At 44.9% G+C, this 15303-nt stretch overlaps 1 protein-coding gene across 4 annotated transcripts in view; it reads left to right on the top strand.

The window, feature by feature from the left end:
- The window catches only part of ATF6 (activating transcription factor 6), a 206687-nt gene that overhangs the window by 172110 nt on the left and 19274 nt on the right, over positions 1 to 15303 (top strand). The window contains exon 16 of one of the 4 annotated variants that reach the window (XM_058700498.1): positions 6074 to 8035. The exons of the other annotated variants lie outside the window; for them this stretch is intronic. Within the exon in view, the coding sequence (XP_058556481.1) occupies positions 6074 to 6138 (65 nt within the window). The 3' untranslated portion in view covers positions 6139 to 8035. Of the gene's footprint in view, positions 1 to 6073; positions 8036 to 15303 lie in introns of those variants that run through there. 4 annotated transcript variants of the gene reach the window in all.

Raw genomic sequence — 15303 nt, 5'->3', positions numbered from 1 at the left:
AGTGAGATTGCAGACCACTCTTCCTGCTTCTACACTTGTGTCAAGAACCCCGTGAATTTTTCAGAATTCACGTCAAGCGGTCATGGCTCCTGAGCACGCTGTTGGCTGGTTCCCCGCCCCCCCCCCCCCCGTCACTATCTATAGCCTCCCAAAAACCCACGTACCCTTTGAGACCATTGTTATTGCAGGCATTCTGGTTCTTGTGTTTCCTGGACTATATATAAAGTTTCTTTGCACATATTTCTTTGTCACCCATCTGTGCCAAGGACGTTTTGGAGACCGCAAGAGACGTTATTGTGGGTAAGTAGGCCCTTTACCAGAGCCACTGCACAACCCAACCCCTGGTGAAGCTGGATAAAAACAGGAAGCGCCAGAGAAGGAGCAGGGAGTTCTTTATCGGGAGTGAAGACCACCAGGCCGTGGGGGCTGTGCTAGAAGGAGGGAGCTCTTCACAGGGGCGCCCGTGGGTGTGCTCTCGCTCCCGAGACTCCCTCAGCCCGTCGACGTTTCCCGGTGGTGTTGGCAACAGCGTCTGCTGGGCATACCACAGACTTTCCCAGAGGCCTTTTCAAGGAAGCTTACAGCCAACACCCTCTGTGTAAAGGCCCATGACTCTCGGGAGCGTGGGCTCTACTGGACGTTTTTTCCAAGGGAGCTATGATTTGGCGGTTTCTCTACTTCCAAGCTCCCTTCTAATTGTTTTTCCCCTTGTTCTTAAGCGCAGTGATTTATTTTTTCTCCCCCTGTATTTTTCACATGCTTGTGGAAAGAACAGATATGTTTCCATGGTACTTAGCATGTTGTAAACTGCATCGTTTTCCAGGCAGTGAGCTCAGTCTACTTAAGCCCGTGTGCCTCAGGTAACCCGTGTGTTCCGAGGGGCGGGGGAGGAGTCGGGACCAGCTTTCACCTTCCCTGCTCTCCTCCTGGGGCATCGCCCACCGCGCTGCCCACTCCCAGGAAGTTTCCTCCCCGAAACAACATTACTTCTCTCCTTACCCTCGTTCCGGTTGACCCTCTATTACAGATGGAGAGAATCCGACTCTGCCGAGAAATCTGACCATGTTCTGCTTATCCTTGAGCTACATGATTTGTTCACCGTCCTGCTTTGGTCTCTTCCTGGCACCACCCCTGTGTGGAACTCTGGTTTGTTCTCATTTCTCCGCTGTATACAAGTGCCGTGAGGGCAGGAACTTCGATTTTCTTGTTGCTCTACCTCTGGGCCCTGAGATGGTGCCTGAGATGTGTCGGGTGCTTGATACTTACTGGATGTTTGGCCGCTTCTTCGTACTTCACCGTGGTGTATAACCGCCAGCTAGGCTGCCAGAGACCCAGCAGCCCGCCGCAGATGGCGTAGGAATTCAGGGTTCGGGGAACGACCGCACGTGCGGAGTAGAGACGGGCGGACTGTCTTTTGTCCTCTGCCATCTAAATGGCGGACCCAGGCGATCTTGGATTTGGACATCCAAGTCCCTTCTCGCCTCTCTAGCCCCACGCTCCCCCTTTCCATCTCACACTCTATACTTCAGCGACACCTTGCACAGAACGTTGCCCCATGACTTCATGTATTTGCTAATGCTTATCCGTCCCTCTCTAGAATTCCCGCCACCTCAGACCAGGCTGAAGAAGCCTTCAGAGCTCAGCTCAAGCGTCACCTCCTTCAGAAAAGCCCGCCTCCCCAGGCAAGGGAAGGCCCCTTTCTCTTTGTTCTCCTTACGCCACACGCATACCCGTGTCACACTTAGGCCACTGCCACCGCGTTTTATCTGTTTACATAGCTGGCTCCCGAACCGCATGGCAGACGCCTTGATCGGGGGCCAGGTCTTACTCATCTCTGTTTCTGCAGCACCCAGCACAGTGCCCAACACATAACAGCTGCTAAGTAAATATTTATGTAATTGAATCATATTGATCATATGAACAAACTCCCACTGGGAGAACATCAGCCCTGCCTTATGTATCTGAAAAAAGCCCTTGTGTAGTACAGTCTATTAATTGAGAGCTGCCGTGCTATACATAGGAAGTTGGGTATTTTAGTCCCTGCTTAGAAAATAAAGGTTAAATTGAGCATATTCATAGTTCTGTTGAGATTACATCGTGGCTGTTAGTGCGAAAACAGGTAGTGACTACAGTGTGCGGTTGTTTGGGATTTGCGATGGCCAGCTGCAGTCTAGGGGCTTTCTGCGTCTCGTGGTGTTTTGACTAGATGAGCTAATAGTGTAAAAGTAACAAGTCACTGTTGCTCCGTGGAAGAGGGTGGCTGGCAAGCCTTCTCTGCTTTCAAGTCTTGCTCTAAAAAAAAAAAAAAAAAAAAAAAAAAATCCCAAAAAGGCAGATTCTTTCAAGAAGGTTTATGGCCTGCATTTTCTAAGCCTTCAGCCTGGCTCTCCTCAAGATTAGCGGCGACCCGCATAAACGACATGGTGGTTCCACTTGTGTTACTTAGGACGGGCCCCCAGATGTTCACTGAAGAACCCCAGAAGGAAGAGCTGTCACAGATCCTGCTGAGAGGTACTGAGTTACAAGAAGCCGGTTGGGATAACTTTTCCTCGAAATGAAAGAGAGATAGGAAACTTGCCAGGTTTTCTAGCACTTTCTTAGCACTAAAAAAGGACTTAAAGAAGCTCTTAATACTTGCCAGGTTTTCCTTTCTGGAACCATTTCTGCTATGTGATAGAGAGCCGCTGCTCCGAAATCTGTTTGGTTTTGTTTCCTCTCCCCTCCCCTCCCCTCCCCTCCCCTCCCCTCCCCTCCCCTCCCCTCCCCTTTCCATACACTAAATCATCGAACTCAAAAGACGGGATGATGTTTTCAAGATAAACAGATAAATCCCACATTGTTTCCAATGCAGCAGCTTCCTCTGAACTCTTTCGCTGTCTGCGTAGGGTAAGGCTCAGCCACACTTGTATTGACAGTGGAAACAGGCTGCAGCAAATCCTTCGTATGGCGGTGTCACAAGCACTAACTCAACTGTCACACCACCGCAGCCGCTGTCACCTCCATCCATGGCAGAGACGGAGAAGATGAGACCGCGAAGCAGTGGGAGGTCAAGGTTAGACGCCAGGGTCGCTGATTGCTAGGGCTCTTCTGTGCTCTGGACCTTGTGTTTCTTGCTCCCCGGAGAGGCGTGTGTTACCTGCCGCGTCAGGTGCGTGGCCTAAGCTTTGCTCTCCCAGCCACCCTGCCGGTCAGGTGTTACCCTTCCCGTTCCTGATGAAGTCACAAAAGCCTGCTTTGCTTGCTGGCTTCTGATCAGGAGAGCTGGCCTCCAGGCCCCTGTCCGTGATCCCGAAGCCCGGCACCTCTCCACGTGCCACACGGACTCCACACAGCCACCGTGCGTTACATTTGCTGTCACTCGGTTGCCTGGCCGTCCTCCACAGACACCCTCGCGTTCCCCCCTTAAGAACTTTGGACATAGGAGCAGTTATCCTACCCTTTGTGGCAGACAAGACATTGGACCCGACGCTCTTGTTAAAACCGTTGATTCCCGGCGCTCCCGCTTGACCCCTCCAGCTGCCGCCCCTCTAACTAGGGTGAAGGCCCAGACCTCGTGCGGCCTGTAAGGCGTCTGGTGCCCTGGTTCCTCCTCCGACTCGTTCTCCTTCTCTCCTTTCACTCTCTCTGCCCAGGCGTGCCGGCCTCCTTGCTGGGCCGCAGATACTCAGGGCCTTGACTCTGGCTGTCCCCTGGGCCTGAAGTGCCCTTTCCCCGGGTGCCTGCAGGACCGGCCCCCTCGGTTCTGTCAGGGCTTGACCAGAAAGTTCTCTTTTCCCAGAAATCATCTTTCTGGTCACTTGTTCCGGACCATGCCTTACTTTCGATCCTGGTCTTCGTCATTTTCAAGCATTCTGTGTACTTGTCTTGTTCACCATCTGCCTCCTGCCCCCTGGGACAGAGACACCCTTGTCTCTCTAATTCACGTCTCAGCTGCAGAACAAGGTGGGCATGTGGTAGGCACTCGGTGCGTATTTGGCAAATGAAAACAAATTAGCAAATGAAAGATCAGGGGTGCCTGGTTGGCTCAATCAGAGGGTCGTGTGCATCTTGATCTTGGGGTTGTGAGTTCGAGCCCCGCACTGGGTATAGAGTTACTTAAATAAATAAGTAAATCTTTGAAAAAAAAAAAAAAGAAATTGAAAGATTCAGAGAGGTAAATTTTTTTTTTCCCAAGGTGAATTTTTCCCCCAGAAAATGATGTGGCCCCAGAAGTGCCAGAGCTTGAACTGACACTGGTCTCCTGACCCACACGGTCCATGCTTTTTGAGTGTGGAGCCCAGTGAGGTCAAAATCGGGAAAAAGTTGCAAGTAGTGTTACCAGGAAAACCCAGTTAATTATGAGCACTTTTTATATAATATGCACTTTCTAAACAATTGTTGCATCAGTTAGCGTATCACCCTCACTAAGGCTGGGATGGAGAGCAGCCTTCCTTTGGACCGTCTCCAGGCAGCAGGAATAAGGAAGTCACAGGACTTCATGCCAACATACTTATTTCTGGGCCTTCTGAGTCTGAGCCTCTAAAATGATGAGCTGTGTCATTTCGGAGTCCCTTGCAGCTCTGACTTACCTCGACTAAATCACAGAAGTGGACAAGATGCCGTTTTCTCTTGCCTTTGCCCAATTCCATGCACACAAGGTACGCACAGTTGGTTCAGGAGATGAACTGGGGTTGTGCCTTCCTGCAACTCCTCCTTTCTCATAGATGATCCACACCCCTGTGCTCGGTGTCTTTATGTTTGTGCAAAATGTAGGCTTTTCGTCTCACCGTGTTGCGTTGTGGGATCATCTCGTGCATCGTCTGTTGCAGGAAGACTACAGCTACTGCCTCTGCAGCGTTTCCCAAGAGGCAAACAGACCAGAAGGCCAGGCCACGTAAGGCCACGGAACTAAGTCAGAACAGTGACACGTGGGTCCGGAAAGGATGCCTGTCAGCGGCAGAGCCCCGCCCCCACCATTCTGAATTAAGGACGTGCACACAGGTTGTCAGACCTAAAAAGAAGTGCAGTAAGTCAGGCCATCGTTGTCCAGCTGTGTAGACGGTTTTGGCAGAGAGGCTTAAATGCAGCATTTAGCACTGTATCTCAGCCTGGTTCATTTCCCTGTTAAAAATTTCCTCCACAGAGAAAAAATGCAGTTCTTTGGAGGTGGTGTCCACATCCTTACGAGCAGGAGTGAGCTTTCCAAGCTCCTTCACAAATATGAGTTCTTGGGGCGCCTGGGTGGCGCAGTCGGTTGAGTGTCCGACTTTGGCTCAGGTCACGATCTCACGGTCCACGAGTTCGAGCCCCGCGTCGGGCTCTGGGCTGATGGCTCGGAGCCTGGAGCCCGCTTCGGATTCTGTGTCTCCCTCTCTCTCTGCCCCTCCCCCGTTCATGTTCTGTCTCTCTCTCTCTCTCTCAAAAATAAATAAACATTAAAAAAAAAAAATAGAAGCTTTAAAAAAAAAACAAAACAAATATGAGTTCTTAAAATGCACGGTTTGAGGCTGGTGAGTCCCACTCCTGTTACATTGCTGCACGGTGGTTTATAACAAAGTGAGCCTGCACGCCGTCGTGGGATAGAACACGTCAGAGAAAGTTTGAGGCAATGAGAGTGGCAGGTGAATTACTGAACTTGGGATTTGGTCAGTAACTGGACCAAAACTTCTATCTGAAAACAAACTAAAAGGACACACCCGCATCTTCAGTCACCTTTCTCTTACTCCATTTTCTCCGAAAGGAACGTATCTCTTCCTTCTTCTCCCCAAGCACCTCCGTATCTGCACTCGGTTAAAGGCAGCTCTATTAATTTCTTTGCTCAAACTGAAGTGTCTTTGATCCATCATAACCGTTACGCCTGTCGCTGTACCCGCTAGTGTCTGGAATTCACAAAGAGGTCTTGCGGTTTCCAAAACACCGTCTGTATTTACTCCTGAGTGACTTTTCCCAGGGAGAAATTATAATCGATCCTTCACAACAGAACTACAGACAGGACAGATTTACCCTTTGTTAATTTCTGTTACACTTGGGCACGCTGTTACTTTCTCTTGTGATTTTTCCATACCCCAGTTTTCTGATTGTAAACTCCTTACAGACAGAAACTGTTACGAGATCATCTGGCACAGAATCCACGCTAGTTCTGTGAACGATGGCAGGTAACCGGGAGCTTGGCTAGACACGTCCGCGAAAGCAGTCCCTGCCCCGAGTCCACCCCGGGTCCGCTGAGCCCTCAGCCACTTGCTTCTGTGAGCACATTTCCTGTGCCTCCCACCCAGGTATTTCCAGAAGATGCTACCGGGTGCCTGCCTTCAAACCTACAGCCTTTCTCGTCCAGGAGTAAATGCTGGGAAGAACCTCCCGCCTTTTCCCCCTGGTGCTAACGCTTCTGTGAGGCAACTGCGGGTCCTCTAAAAAGATGTTTTGGCTCTATCAGTGACACCTATTAGCTGTTCGTGAGAGAGCATGAGAAATTCTCTGGAGTTCAAAACACCAAAATGACATCCTTGGTAAAAAATCTCTTTATGATTTGAGTATCATGGTTAAGAGCAAGAATCTCTGGGACTTTGGCCTCGAAGCTGTTCTCAGAGCGCGTTGTATACATTCCACGAGGGCCTTGGGGGACGGAGCAGGCTTAGGTTGGAGTTTCCAGCCCGCTTTGTCATCGTCACAGCTGAGCGGAGTGCTGGAATGTGACATTTCGTCAGTTGTGCCCATTCCTCATCCAGTATTTATCATTTTCCCGTGTGGCAGCTCTTGTGTTAAAAAAACAAACACCTGCTTTGATTTTGCGAGGTTAGTTTGTAAAACACACGAGAGGAAGAAACTCCTCTCTGCTGGACTTCACCCCCGGGTTTCACCCCTCACTCTCTGCTCCTACTTGTTCCTCAGCAAGTCGGATGGCATTTACTGAGCGGAGCATTTTATGGTTAATTCACCTTTAAACTTTCCAAAATGCCATCTGGCTTCGTGCCTGCAGAGCCACAGTACCAGGACTTACTCAGGAGCCTTGTAAACACGACTGCTGCTCTTTTCCAAAAGAATGGAAGCCACAGAGAGACAGAAAGAGAGAGAGCGAGCTAGAGAGAGAATGGCTTCCTTGCTGAAAAGAAAAGTTACTTTTTATGGCTCGGAGAGTAGTCGTGTAACTACAGCAAGCGATGGCTTGTCTGTGTCTCACTTTATAATAATTCAAAATCATGATAAATTCTTGGAGAAGGTGCATTTGTTCTAAGATCCCTAAGTCGTGCTGCTTGCAGACGTATGTGGTACTGGTGTCAGAATCCACTGAACGGAAAAATCCCTCAATGTGTAGAGTAATATGTTCCAAACGACTCTGTGTTATGAAGTCAAAAACACTCCACAGTCGTTAAGCTGTTTCTTTTGAGTATCTGAACAAGGGTAACGGCCCGTACCTTCCTCACTCCGTCGGTTGGGGACTTGAGTTCATAGCAGAGCAGAGCCTTAATTGATCTTGGTGGTGACCTTCCTAGCTCTTCAGGCACATATCCTCCTCCTCCTGTAGATAATGTAGAGATCCTTCCTCGCTTGTTAGGCAGCTTCTCTAGATTGGTGTCTCGCCCTAGCAAAAGGGAGCGTCCTTCCTTCCATCTTTTCCAGAATATTTTCTCATTAGTCCATCTGCAGGAGCAAAGCGGACATTGAAAATGCCCAGGTGAGCGTCAGCCACCTGTCAGGCACTCATCAGTCACTTCTCTTCTGTGATCGTATTTCTGTGGGGCTCGAACCCATGAACCGTGAGATCGTGACCTGAGCCAAAGTCGGACACTTAACCGACTGAGCCACCCAGACGCCCTATGATTTCTTAAAATCCTACTTGTTATCAAAGACCTATGTCTAAAAAACAATTCTTTTCTATTCTTTGAAATAATAAAATCTTAAATGACTCAACATCCAGGTTTCAGCTAAGAGCGAGATTGAATCAGCAGCCTCAGATTCTCCACATCTATTTAGCCTTACCTATTGTTAACCAAACTTGCCTGTGAGCCGGGCTGCATGTTGCAAAACTTAGAGCAATAAAACTATTTATAAATCCAAACACCTTCATGAAGACCTGTTTCCTTGGTTTCACTTATGTAAGCCCACAAAACTATCAGTTGTAAGTAACTGAGGGTAGCAAACACAAGTGTTTTCAAATGCCTAGACTTTTTTGAACGTTATGTGATTGAAAGGCAGCCAAGTTTAATGCCGACTGAGAACTGCTGACATTTCTGCGGAGAAAATGACACCCGGAATGGCAAATAACGTTCTGGACACCAACCTGCGAGCTCGATCTCCGCCCCTCCTGCCTCCACTCCTGCCCCCCCCCCTTTTTTTTTTTCAGGGGGAGGGACTCCTCTGCTTAATCCAGATCTGTAGGACAGGAGTCCATTTGATGAATAAAAGGTACGCTAGGCTTTTAATAGGCTGGGAGGCATTTGGTAGTCTCAGACCTCATTACCCTTGGAAGGTTCCTTTATGCTCTAAAACGCTTATTCAGGGATTCCCTTTAGAACCTGAATCTGACCAACACAATGGGCACAGAATTACTGCAAAAATAATATTGCAGAGAAAGCTACGTCAGTGCCCCGAGAAGAAGGTGTAATTCCCAGACATTGATTTTAAGTGCGATTCAAGAGCCACGGTGTTTCAGAGGAAAGAGTGCTTTCTGACCCAGTAGCAGCAAAGGCAGAGGTTTGGTCTTTAATCTGCCTTCAGGGAACCCTGGGTGCTGGATAGTGCAGGGAGGTGCTTCTGAACATTGCTTCAGTGTTTATGGGTCTCGAATTTCAGATTGTGACACTGTAAAGCAGTCTTCTAGGCTCTAGTGCCGGTGATTTAATTATTAGAAGCAAGAAGGTTACTGGCCATCCCTAGAGTTGGGCTCCAGATCCCAAACTAACACTCCCAACTACAACCTCAGGGCAGAGCAGGTACCAGGCCCAGTTCACTCGGCTTTTGGAATGAATTTTAACCCCCGCCCAGTCTTATAATGGGTCCCCTACCTGCAGTTCACTTGTTTTCAGTTTTTGAGGCAATAATTACAGTTACATAAGCAGATGTCTGTTTGGTAGTTCAGGAACTCAGTTTGAAGAAACGAATAATAATTTTGTTAATCCTATCCTTTTTAATGATCCTTTAATGATCCTTTAATGATCCTTTAAAGGATCCTTTAAGGATCCTTTAAAGATCCTTTAATGATCTTTCAGGAGCTGTTTGAGATCAGTGAACCAGAACTCTTCTGCCCATCCCATGAAAAAGCCACCCTATTTCTGGGCAGAATTCTCAGGGAAAGAGTAGGCAGGCCCAGAGAAAAGCAAGTCTAATACCATCCACCTCCGAACAATTGTGGAATGAGCCAGGTTTCCTGAAATTCTCCTAGGAGGCTATCAAAAGCCCTAGAGGATCTGAACTTGAGAAAAAGTAGGAACTTGCCCAAATAGATAGTGTAGACCTTTGTAGCATAGGCCTCAAAATTTCCCAGGGGATCAATCTCATCTGGTCACCTTTAAGAGAGTCTTTGTTATTGTATATGAACTATATTTCAATAATAATGATAATAATAATAGTAATAATGAATCATTGTGGATGGTTAGGAATTCAATATATAAACTAGAGGTTGAAGAGAAGTGACTGTGTTTCAGAGACGAGGTCTTAGCGGGACTATTTTTGTGTTTGAGGACATTAGAAATCCTTTGCTGCTTAGCACCCTTTCTTGGAACCTTTCTGGGATGGCACTTTCTCAGGTTGGAGCCAAGAATGGTAGAATTTTCAGGAAGCAGAGTGCTAGCTGATGACATAATTAGCAGGTATGAGAGGTCAGCCTTCTTAACACTAAGGTCACTTTCTGTATTTCTCATTGTCTGCTGGGTGCCGGGCAGGTGCTGTGCTAGCTCTGGGTGTGAGTAGTGGTGAATGAAACAGACCTGCTTCCTGACTTGACCGAGCCGATGATCTCGTAGGGAAGACACACATCAGTAGACAAGAAAACGGGCCAGCGTTTAATTATGCACGTGACAGGTGCTTTGAAGGAAAAGGCCTGACATGACTCGGGGAGGTTACTTGAGTTTTGGTAGTAAGGAAAGGCCTTTCGGAGGAAATTCACTTGCGTGACATTTTACCCAGTATAGTTTTTTTTTATTGAAGGATAACTGGCATACAATATCCTATTCGTTTCAGGTGTATATCGCAGTGATTTGGTATTTTTTACAAAATGATCCCCACAAAGTTAATTACAGTATCGTTGGCTATATTCCTCATGCTGTACATTACATCTTGACTTACTATAAGTGTAAGTTTGTGCCTCTTAATCCCCCTTCACCTATTTTGCCTGGCCAACCCGCTCCCCCCATCCCTCTCTCTTTTGTTAACCAACATTTACAAACACACCAACAGTTTGTTTTGTATTATCTACGAGTCTTTTTCTGTTTTGTTTTCTTTGTCCTTTGTTCATTTGTTTCTTAGATTCCACACATAAGTGAAATCATACAGCGTTTGTCTTTCTCTGTCTTATTTCACCAAACACAGTACCCTCAAAGTCCATCCATGTTGTCTCAGATGGTAGGATTTCATACTTTTTTATGGCTAATACTTCATTGTGTATAGAGACCACACCTTCATTATCCATTTATCTGTTGATGGGCATTTACGTATCTTGGCTCTTGTAAATAATGCTGCAGTGAACATATGGGGACATATATCTGTTCAGATTTGTGTGTTTTCTTCACATACTCAAAAATGGAATTGTTGGATCATGTGACAGTTCTGTTTTTAATTTTTTGAGGAACCTCTATACTGTTTTCCATAGTGGTTGCACCAATTTACATTCCCACCGGCAGTGTATAAAGATTCCCTTTTCTTCATATCCTTGCCAAAAATTGTTATGTTTTGTCTTTTTGATAGTAGCTAGCCTTACAAGTAGGAGGTGATATCTCGTTATGGTTTTGATTCGCATTTCCGTAATGATTAGTGATGTTGAGCATCTTTTCATGTGTCTGTTGGCCATCTGGATGTCTTCTTTGGAAAAAATGTCTCTTCAAGTCCTCTGCCCATTTTTTAATAGGGTTGTTTATTTTGTTTACATTAACTTGTGTAAGTTTTTTTATATATTTTGGATATTAAGCCCTTAGGTGTATGATTTGAAAATATTTTCTCCCATTCAGTAGGTTGCCTTTTCGCTTTGCCTGTGGTTTCCTTCATTGTGCAAAAGCTTTTTTAGTTTGATGTAATCTCTTCTGTTTCTTTTAGTTTTTATTGCCCTTGCCTGAGGAGACTCATCCCAAAAAATATTCCTAAGACCATGTCAGAGAGCTTACTGCCTATGTTTCCTATAGGGGGTTTATGGTCTCAGATATTACATTCAAGTCTTTAAACCATTTTGAATTTATTTTGGGGCATGGTGTAAGACAGAGGTCCGGTTTTATTCTTTTGCATGTAGCTACCCAGTTTTCCCAACACTATTTATTAAAGAGACTGTCTTTTTGCCATTGTATATTCTTGGCTTCTTTATCATAGATTAATTGGCCATTTATCCATGGATTTATTTCTGGGCTCTCTATTCTATTTCATTGATCTGTGTGTCTGTTTTATACCAGTACCATACTGTTTTGATTACTGTAGCTTTGTAGTATAGTTTGAAATCAGGCAGCATGACACATCCAGCTTTGTTCTTCTTTCTCAAGATTGCTTTGGCTATTTGGGTCTTTAATGGTTTTATACAAACCATTGTTCTGTTTCTCTGAAAAATGCCATTGGTACCTTAATGGAGATTGCATTGAATCTGTAGATTGCTTTACTTAGTGTGGACGTTTTAACTGTTAATTCTTCCAGTCCATGAGCACGGTATATCTTTCCATTTATTTGTCTTCATTTTCTTTAGTCCGTGTCCTATAGTTTTCAGAGTACAGGGTTTTACCTCCTTAGTTTACATTTATTCCTAGGTGTTTTATTCTTCTTGATGTAATTGTAAGTGGGATTGTTTTCTTAATTTTTTTCTGATAGTTTGTTATTAGCATATAGAAACGCAACCAACTTAATTTTGTATCCTGCAACTTTACCGAATTCATTAATTCTAATAGATTTTTGGTAGAATCTTTAGAGTTTTCAATATGTAATATTGTCATCTGCAGATAGTGACAGTTCTGCTTCTTTCCAACTTGGATTGCCTTTTATTTCCTTTTCTTGCCTAATTGCTGTGGCTAGGACTTCCAGTACTATGTTGAATAAAAGTGGTGAGAGTGGGCATCCCTGTCTTGTTCCTGATCTTTGAGGAAAAGCCTTAGCTTTTCCCCATTGAGTGAGTGATGCTAGCTGATGGTGTGTTGTATATGACCTTTATTATATTTAGATATGCTCTTTCTATACCTGCTTTGTTGAGTGTTTTAATGCATCTATTGAGATACGATTTTTACCTTTAATTGTGTTAATGTGGTGTATCATGTTGATTGAGTCATGGATGTTGAACCATCCTTGCTTGCATCCCTGGAATAAATCCCACTTGATTGTGGCACGTGATCATTTTAACATACGATTGGGTTCAGTTTGCTAATATTTTGTTGAGAATTTTTACGTCAATGTTCATCAGGGATATTGGCCTATAATATTCTTTTCTTATGTTGCTTTTGTCTGGTTTTTGGCATCAAGGTAATGCTGGCCTCGTAAAATGAGTTTAGAAATGTTTCTTCCTCCTCAGTATTTTGGGATAATTTGAGGATAAGTACTCTTTCTTAAATGCTTGGTAGAATTCACCTGTGAAACTGTCTTCTGGATTTTTGTTTGGGGAGAGTTTTTAATATGAAGCTGTTGATTCAATTTCATTACTTGTAATTGTTCTATTCAGGTTTTTTATTTTTGAGAGAGAGAGAGCATGAGTAGGGGAGGGGCAGAGAGAGAGAGAGGGAGAGAGAATCTTAAGCAGGCTGCATACTCGGCGCAGAGCCTGACATGGGGCTTGATCTCATGACTGTGAGATCATGAGCTGGGCTGAAGCCAAAAGTCAGATACTTAACCACCTGAGCCACCCAGGCATCCCAAACTCAAGAGTAGATTTTCTAAATATTTGTGATTCAGTCTTGGAAAGTTTTGTGTTTCTGGCATTATTTCTTTTAGATTTTCCAATTTGTTGGTGTATAATTGTTCATAGGAGTTTCTTAGGATTCTCTGTATTTCTATGGTATCAGTTGTTAACTTCTTTCGTGTCTGATTTTATTTGGGCCATCTTTTTTTCTTGATGAGTTTGACTAGAGGCTTATCAATTAGAAGAAAAAAACTTTTACATTGTTCTATTATTTTTTTAAATCTCGACTTCATTTATTTCCTCTCTCATCTTTCCTTCCTTCTGCTAACTTTGGGCTTTGTTTGTTCTTTTTCTAGTTCCTTTAGGTGTGAAGTTAGATTGTTTATTTGGGATTTTTCTTGTTTCTTGAGGTATGTATGCCTGTATTGCTATGAATTTCCCTCTTAGAACTGCCTTTGCTCCATCCCATAGATTTTGGAAAGGTGTGTTTCTATTGCCTTGTGTCCCAAGGTATTTTTAAATTTTTTCTCTTTGATTTCTTCATTGATTTATTGGATATTTAGTAGCATATTTAGTCTCCACTTATTTGTGGGGTTTTTTTTTTTTTTCAAGTTTTCTTACTGTAATTGATTTCTAGTTTTGTACTATTGTGGCCAGAAAATATGCTTGCTTGGTAAGATTGCAGTCTTCTTGAATTTATTGAGACTGTTTTGGGGCTGAACATGTGATCTATCCTGGAGAATGTTCCATGTACACTTGAAAATGTTTATTCTTTTTTTAAAACAATTTTTAAAAATTAACATTTATTCATTTTTGAGAAACAGAGAGGGAGCACTAGTGGAGTTGGGGCCCAGAGAGAAAGGGAGACACAGAATCCGAAGCAGGCTGCAGGCTCTGACCTATCAGTCTTGATCCTGACACAGGGCTCGAACTCAGGAGATCATGACCTGAGCTGAAGTCGGACACTTAACCGACTGAGCCACCAGGCGCCTCATTTTTAAGTTTTTTTTTAAATGTGTATTTATTTTTGAGAGAGGGAGAGGGAGAGGGAAGGAGGGCACACAAGTGGGGGAGGGGCAGAGAGAGTGGGAGACACAGAATCAGAAACAGGCTCCAGGCTCTGAGCTGTCAGCTCAGAGCCTGATGCAGGGCACGAACTCAGGAACCACGAACCACGAGATCATGCATGACCTGAGTTGAAGTCAGACACTTAACTGAGTTACCCAGGCACCCCTTGAAAATGTTTATTCAGAAGGGAGGAAGGGAGAGAAGGAGGGAGGGAGGGAAGGAAATGTGTATTCTTAAGTTTTAAGTCCATTTGGTCTAATAAGGCCAATGCTTTTGTATTGATTTTTCTGTCTGGGTGATCTGTGGTTATAAGTAGGATATTAAAGTCCCCTACTATTATGGCAGCTAGATAGGCACGGGCCAGGCATCCCTGGGAGTGCCATGCTGGGGTTACCCTGGGGGGATGGACAGCTGGAGCTGGGGTGGCTCTAGCAGGCTGGTCCTGTTCTCACCTGAGCTATTGTGATTTGATGGGGGGAGACGTAAAAAATGGCGCTGGCTGGCACCTCCAGCCATGTCTCCCTCTCCTGCCGTTCTCTGTGTGGTCCTTCTGTTGCTTATTGTGCAGAAGCTGTTCAACCAATCCTCAGTTCTTCCTTAGGAGGAATTGCTCTATATGTGTAGATTCAGTGTGTCCATGGGAGGACATTGAGTTCAGGGTCTTCCTATGCCGCCATCTTGGACTGCCAATATTTTAAAGGTTTTAAATATTTTAAATTCTGCTTTTGCAGCACTCCAGGAAGTTATGGAAGGGAAGAAGCCCCGTTTTCTTCTGTAGTCCCTCACAGTTTAAAGCACTCAGTGAATGTTGACTGACAGTTTTGTAACCCATCATATGTTGTCCATGTTCCTTTAGAAAATGCTCCCTAGGTCTAATTGGATACGGCCTAATTATGGTCTGGGACCTAATGTTTATAAGAGTCGGTAACAGTACCTGGCCTGTAATCAGTGCTCAAATACTGGTGAATGAATGAATGGATCAATGTAGGTTACAAATTGAGTTTGGTTTCTCAGATAAAGGTACTCTCCGTGATCTGATGAAACCACAGACCTTCCCTTTTCTCCTCATGCTCATCCTTCTTTTTTTAAATGTTTATTTATTTTGAGAGAGCATGCATGTGTGCGAGTGGGGAAAGGTCACAGAGAGAGGGAGAGAGAACAAGCAGGCTCCGTGTGATCAGTGTGGAGCCCGATGCGGGGCTCGATCTCATCAATCATGAGATTCAAGACCTGTTCATGCTCCT

The sequence above is a fragment of the Neofelis nebulosa genome, chromosome 15 (genome assembly GCF_028018385.1).
Source record: "Neofelis nebulosa isolate mNeoNeb1 chromosome 15, mNeoNeb1.pri, whole genome shotgun sequence".
NCBI classification, from domain to species: domain Eukaryota; kingdom Metazoa; phylum Chordata; class Mammalia; order Carnivora; family Felidae; genus Neofelis; species Neofelis nebulosa.
This window is presented reverse-complemented; position numbering and strand designations above follow the sequence as displayed.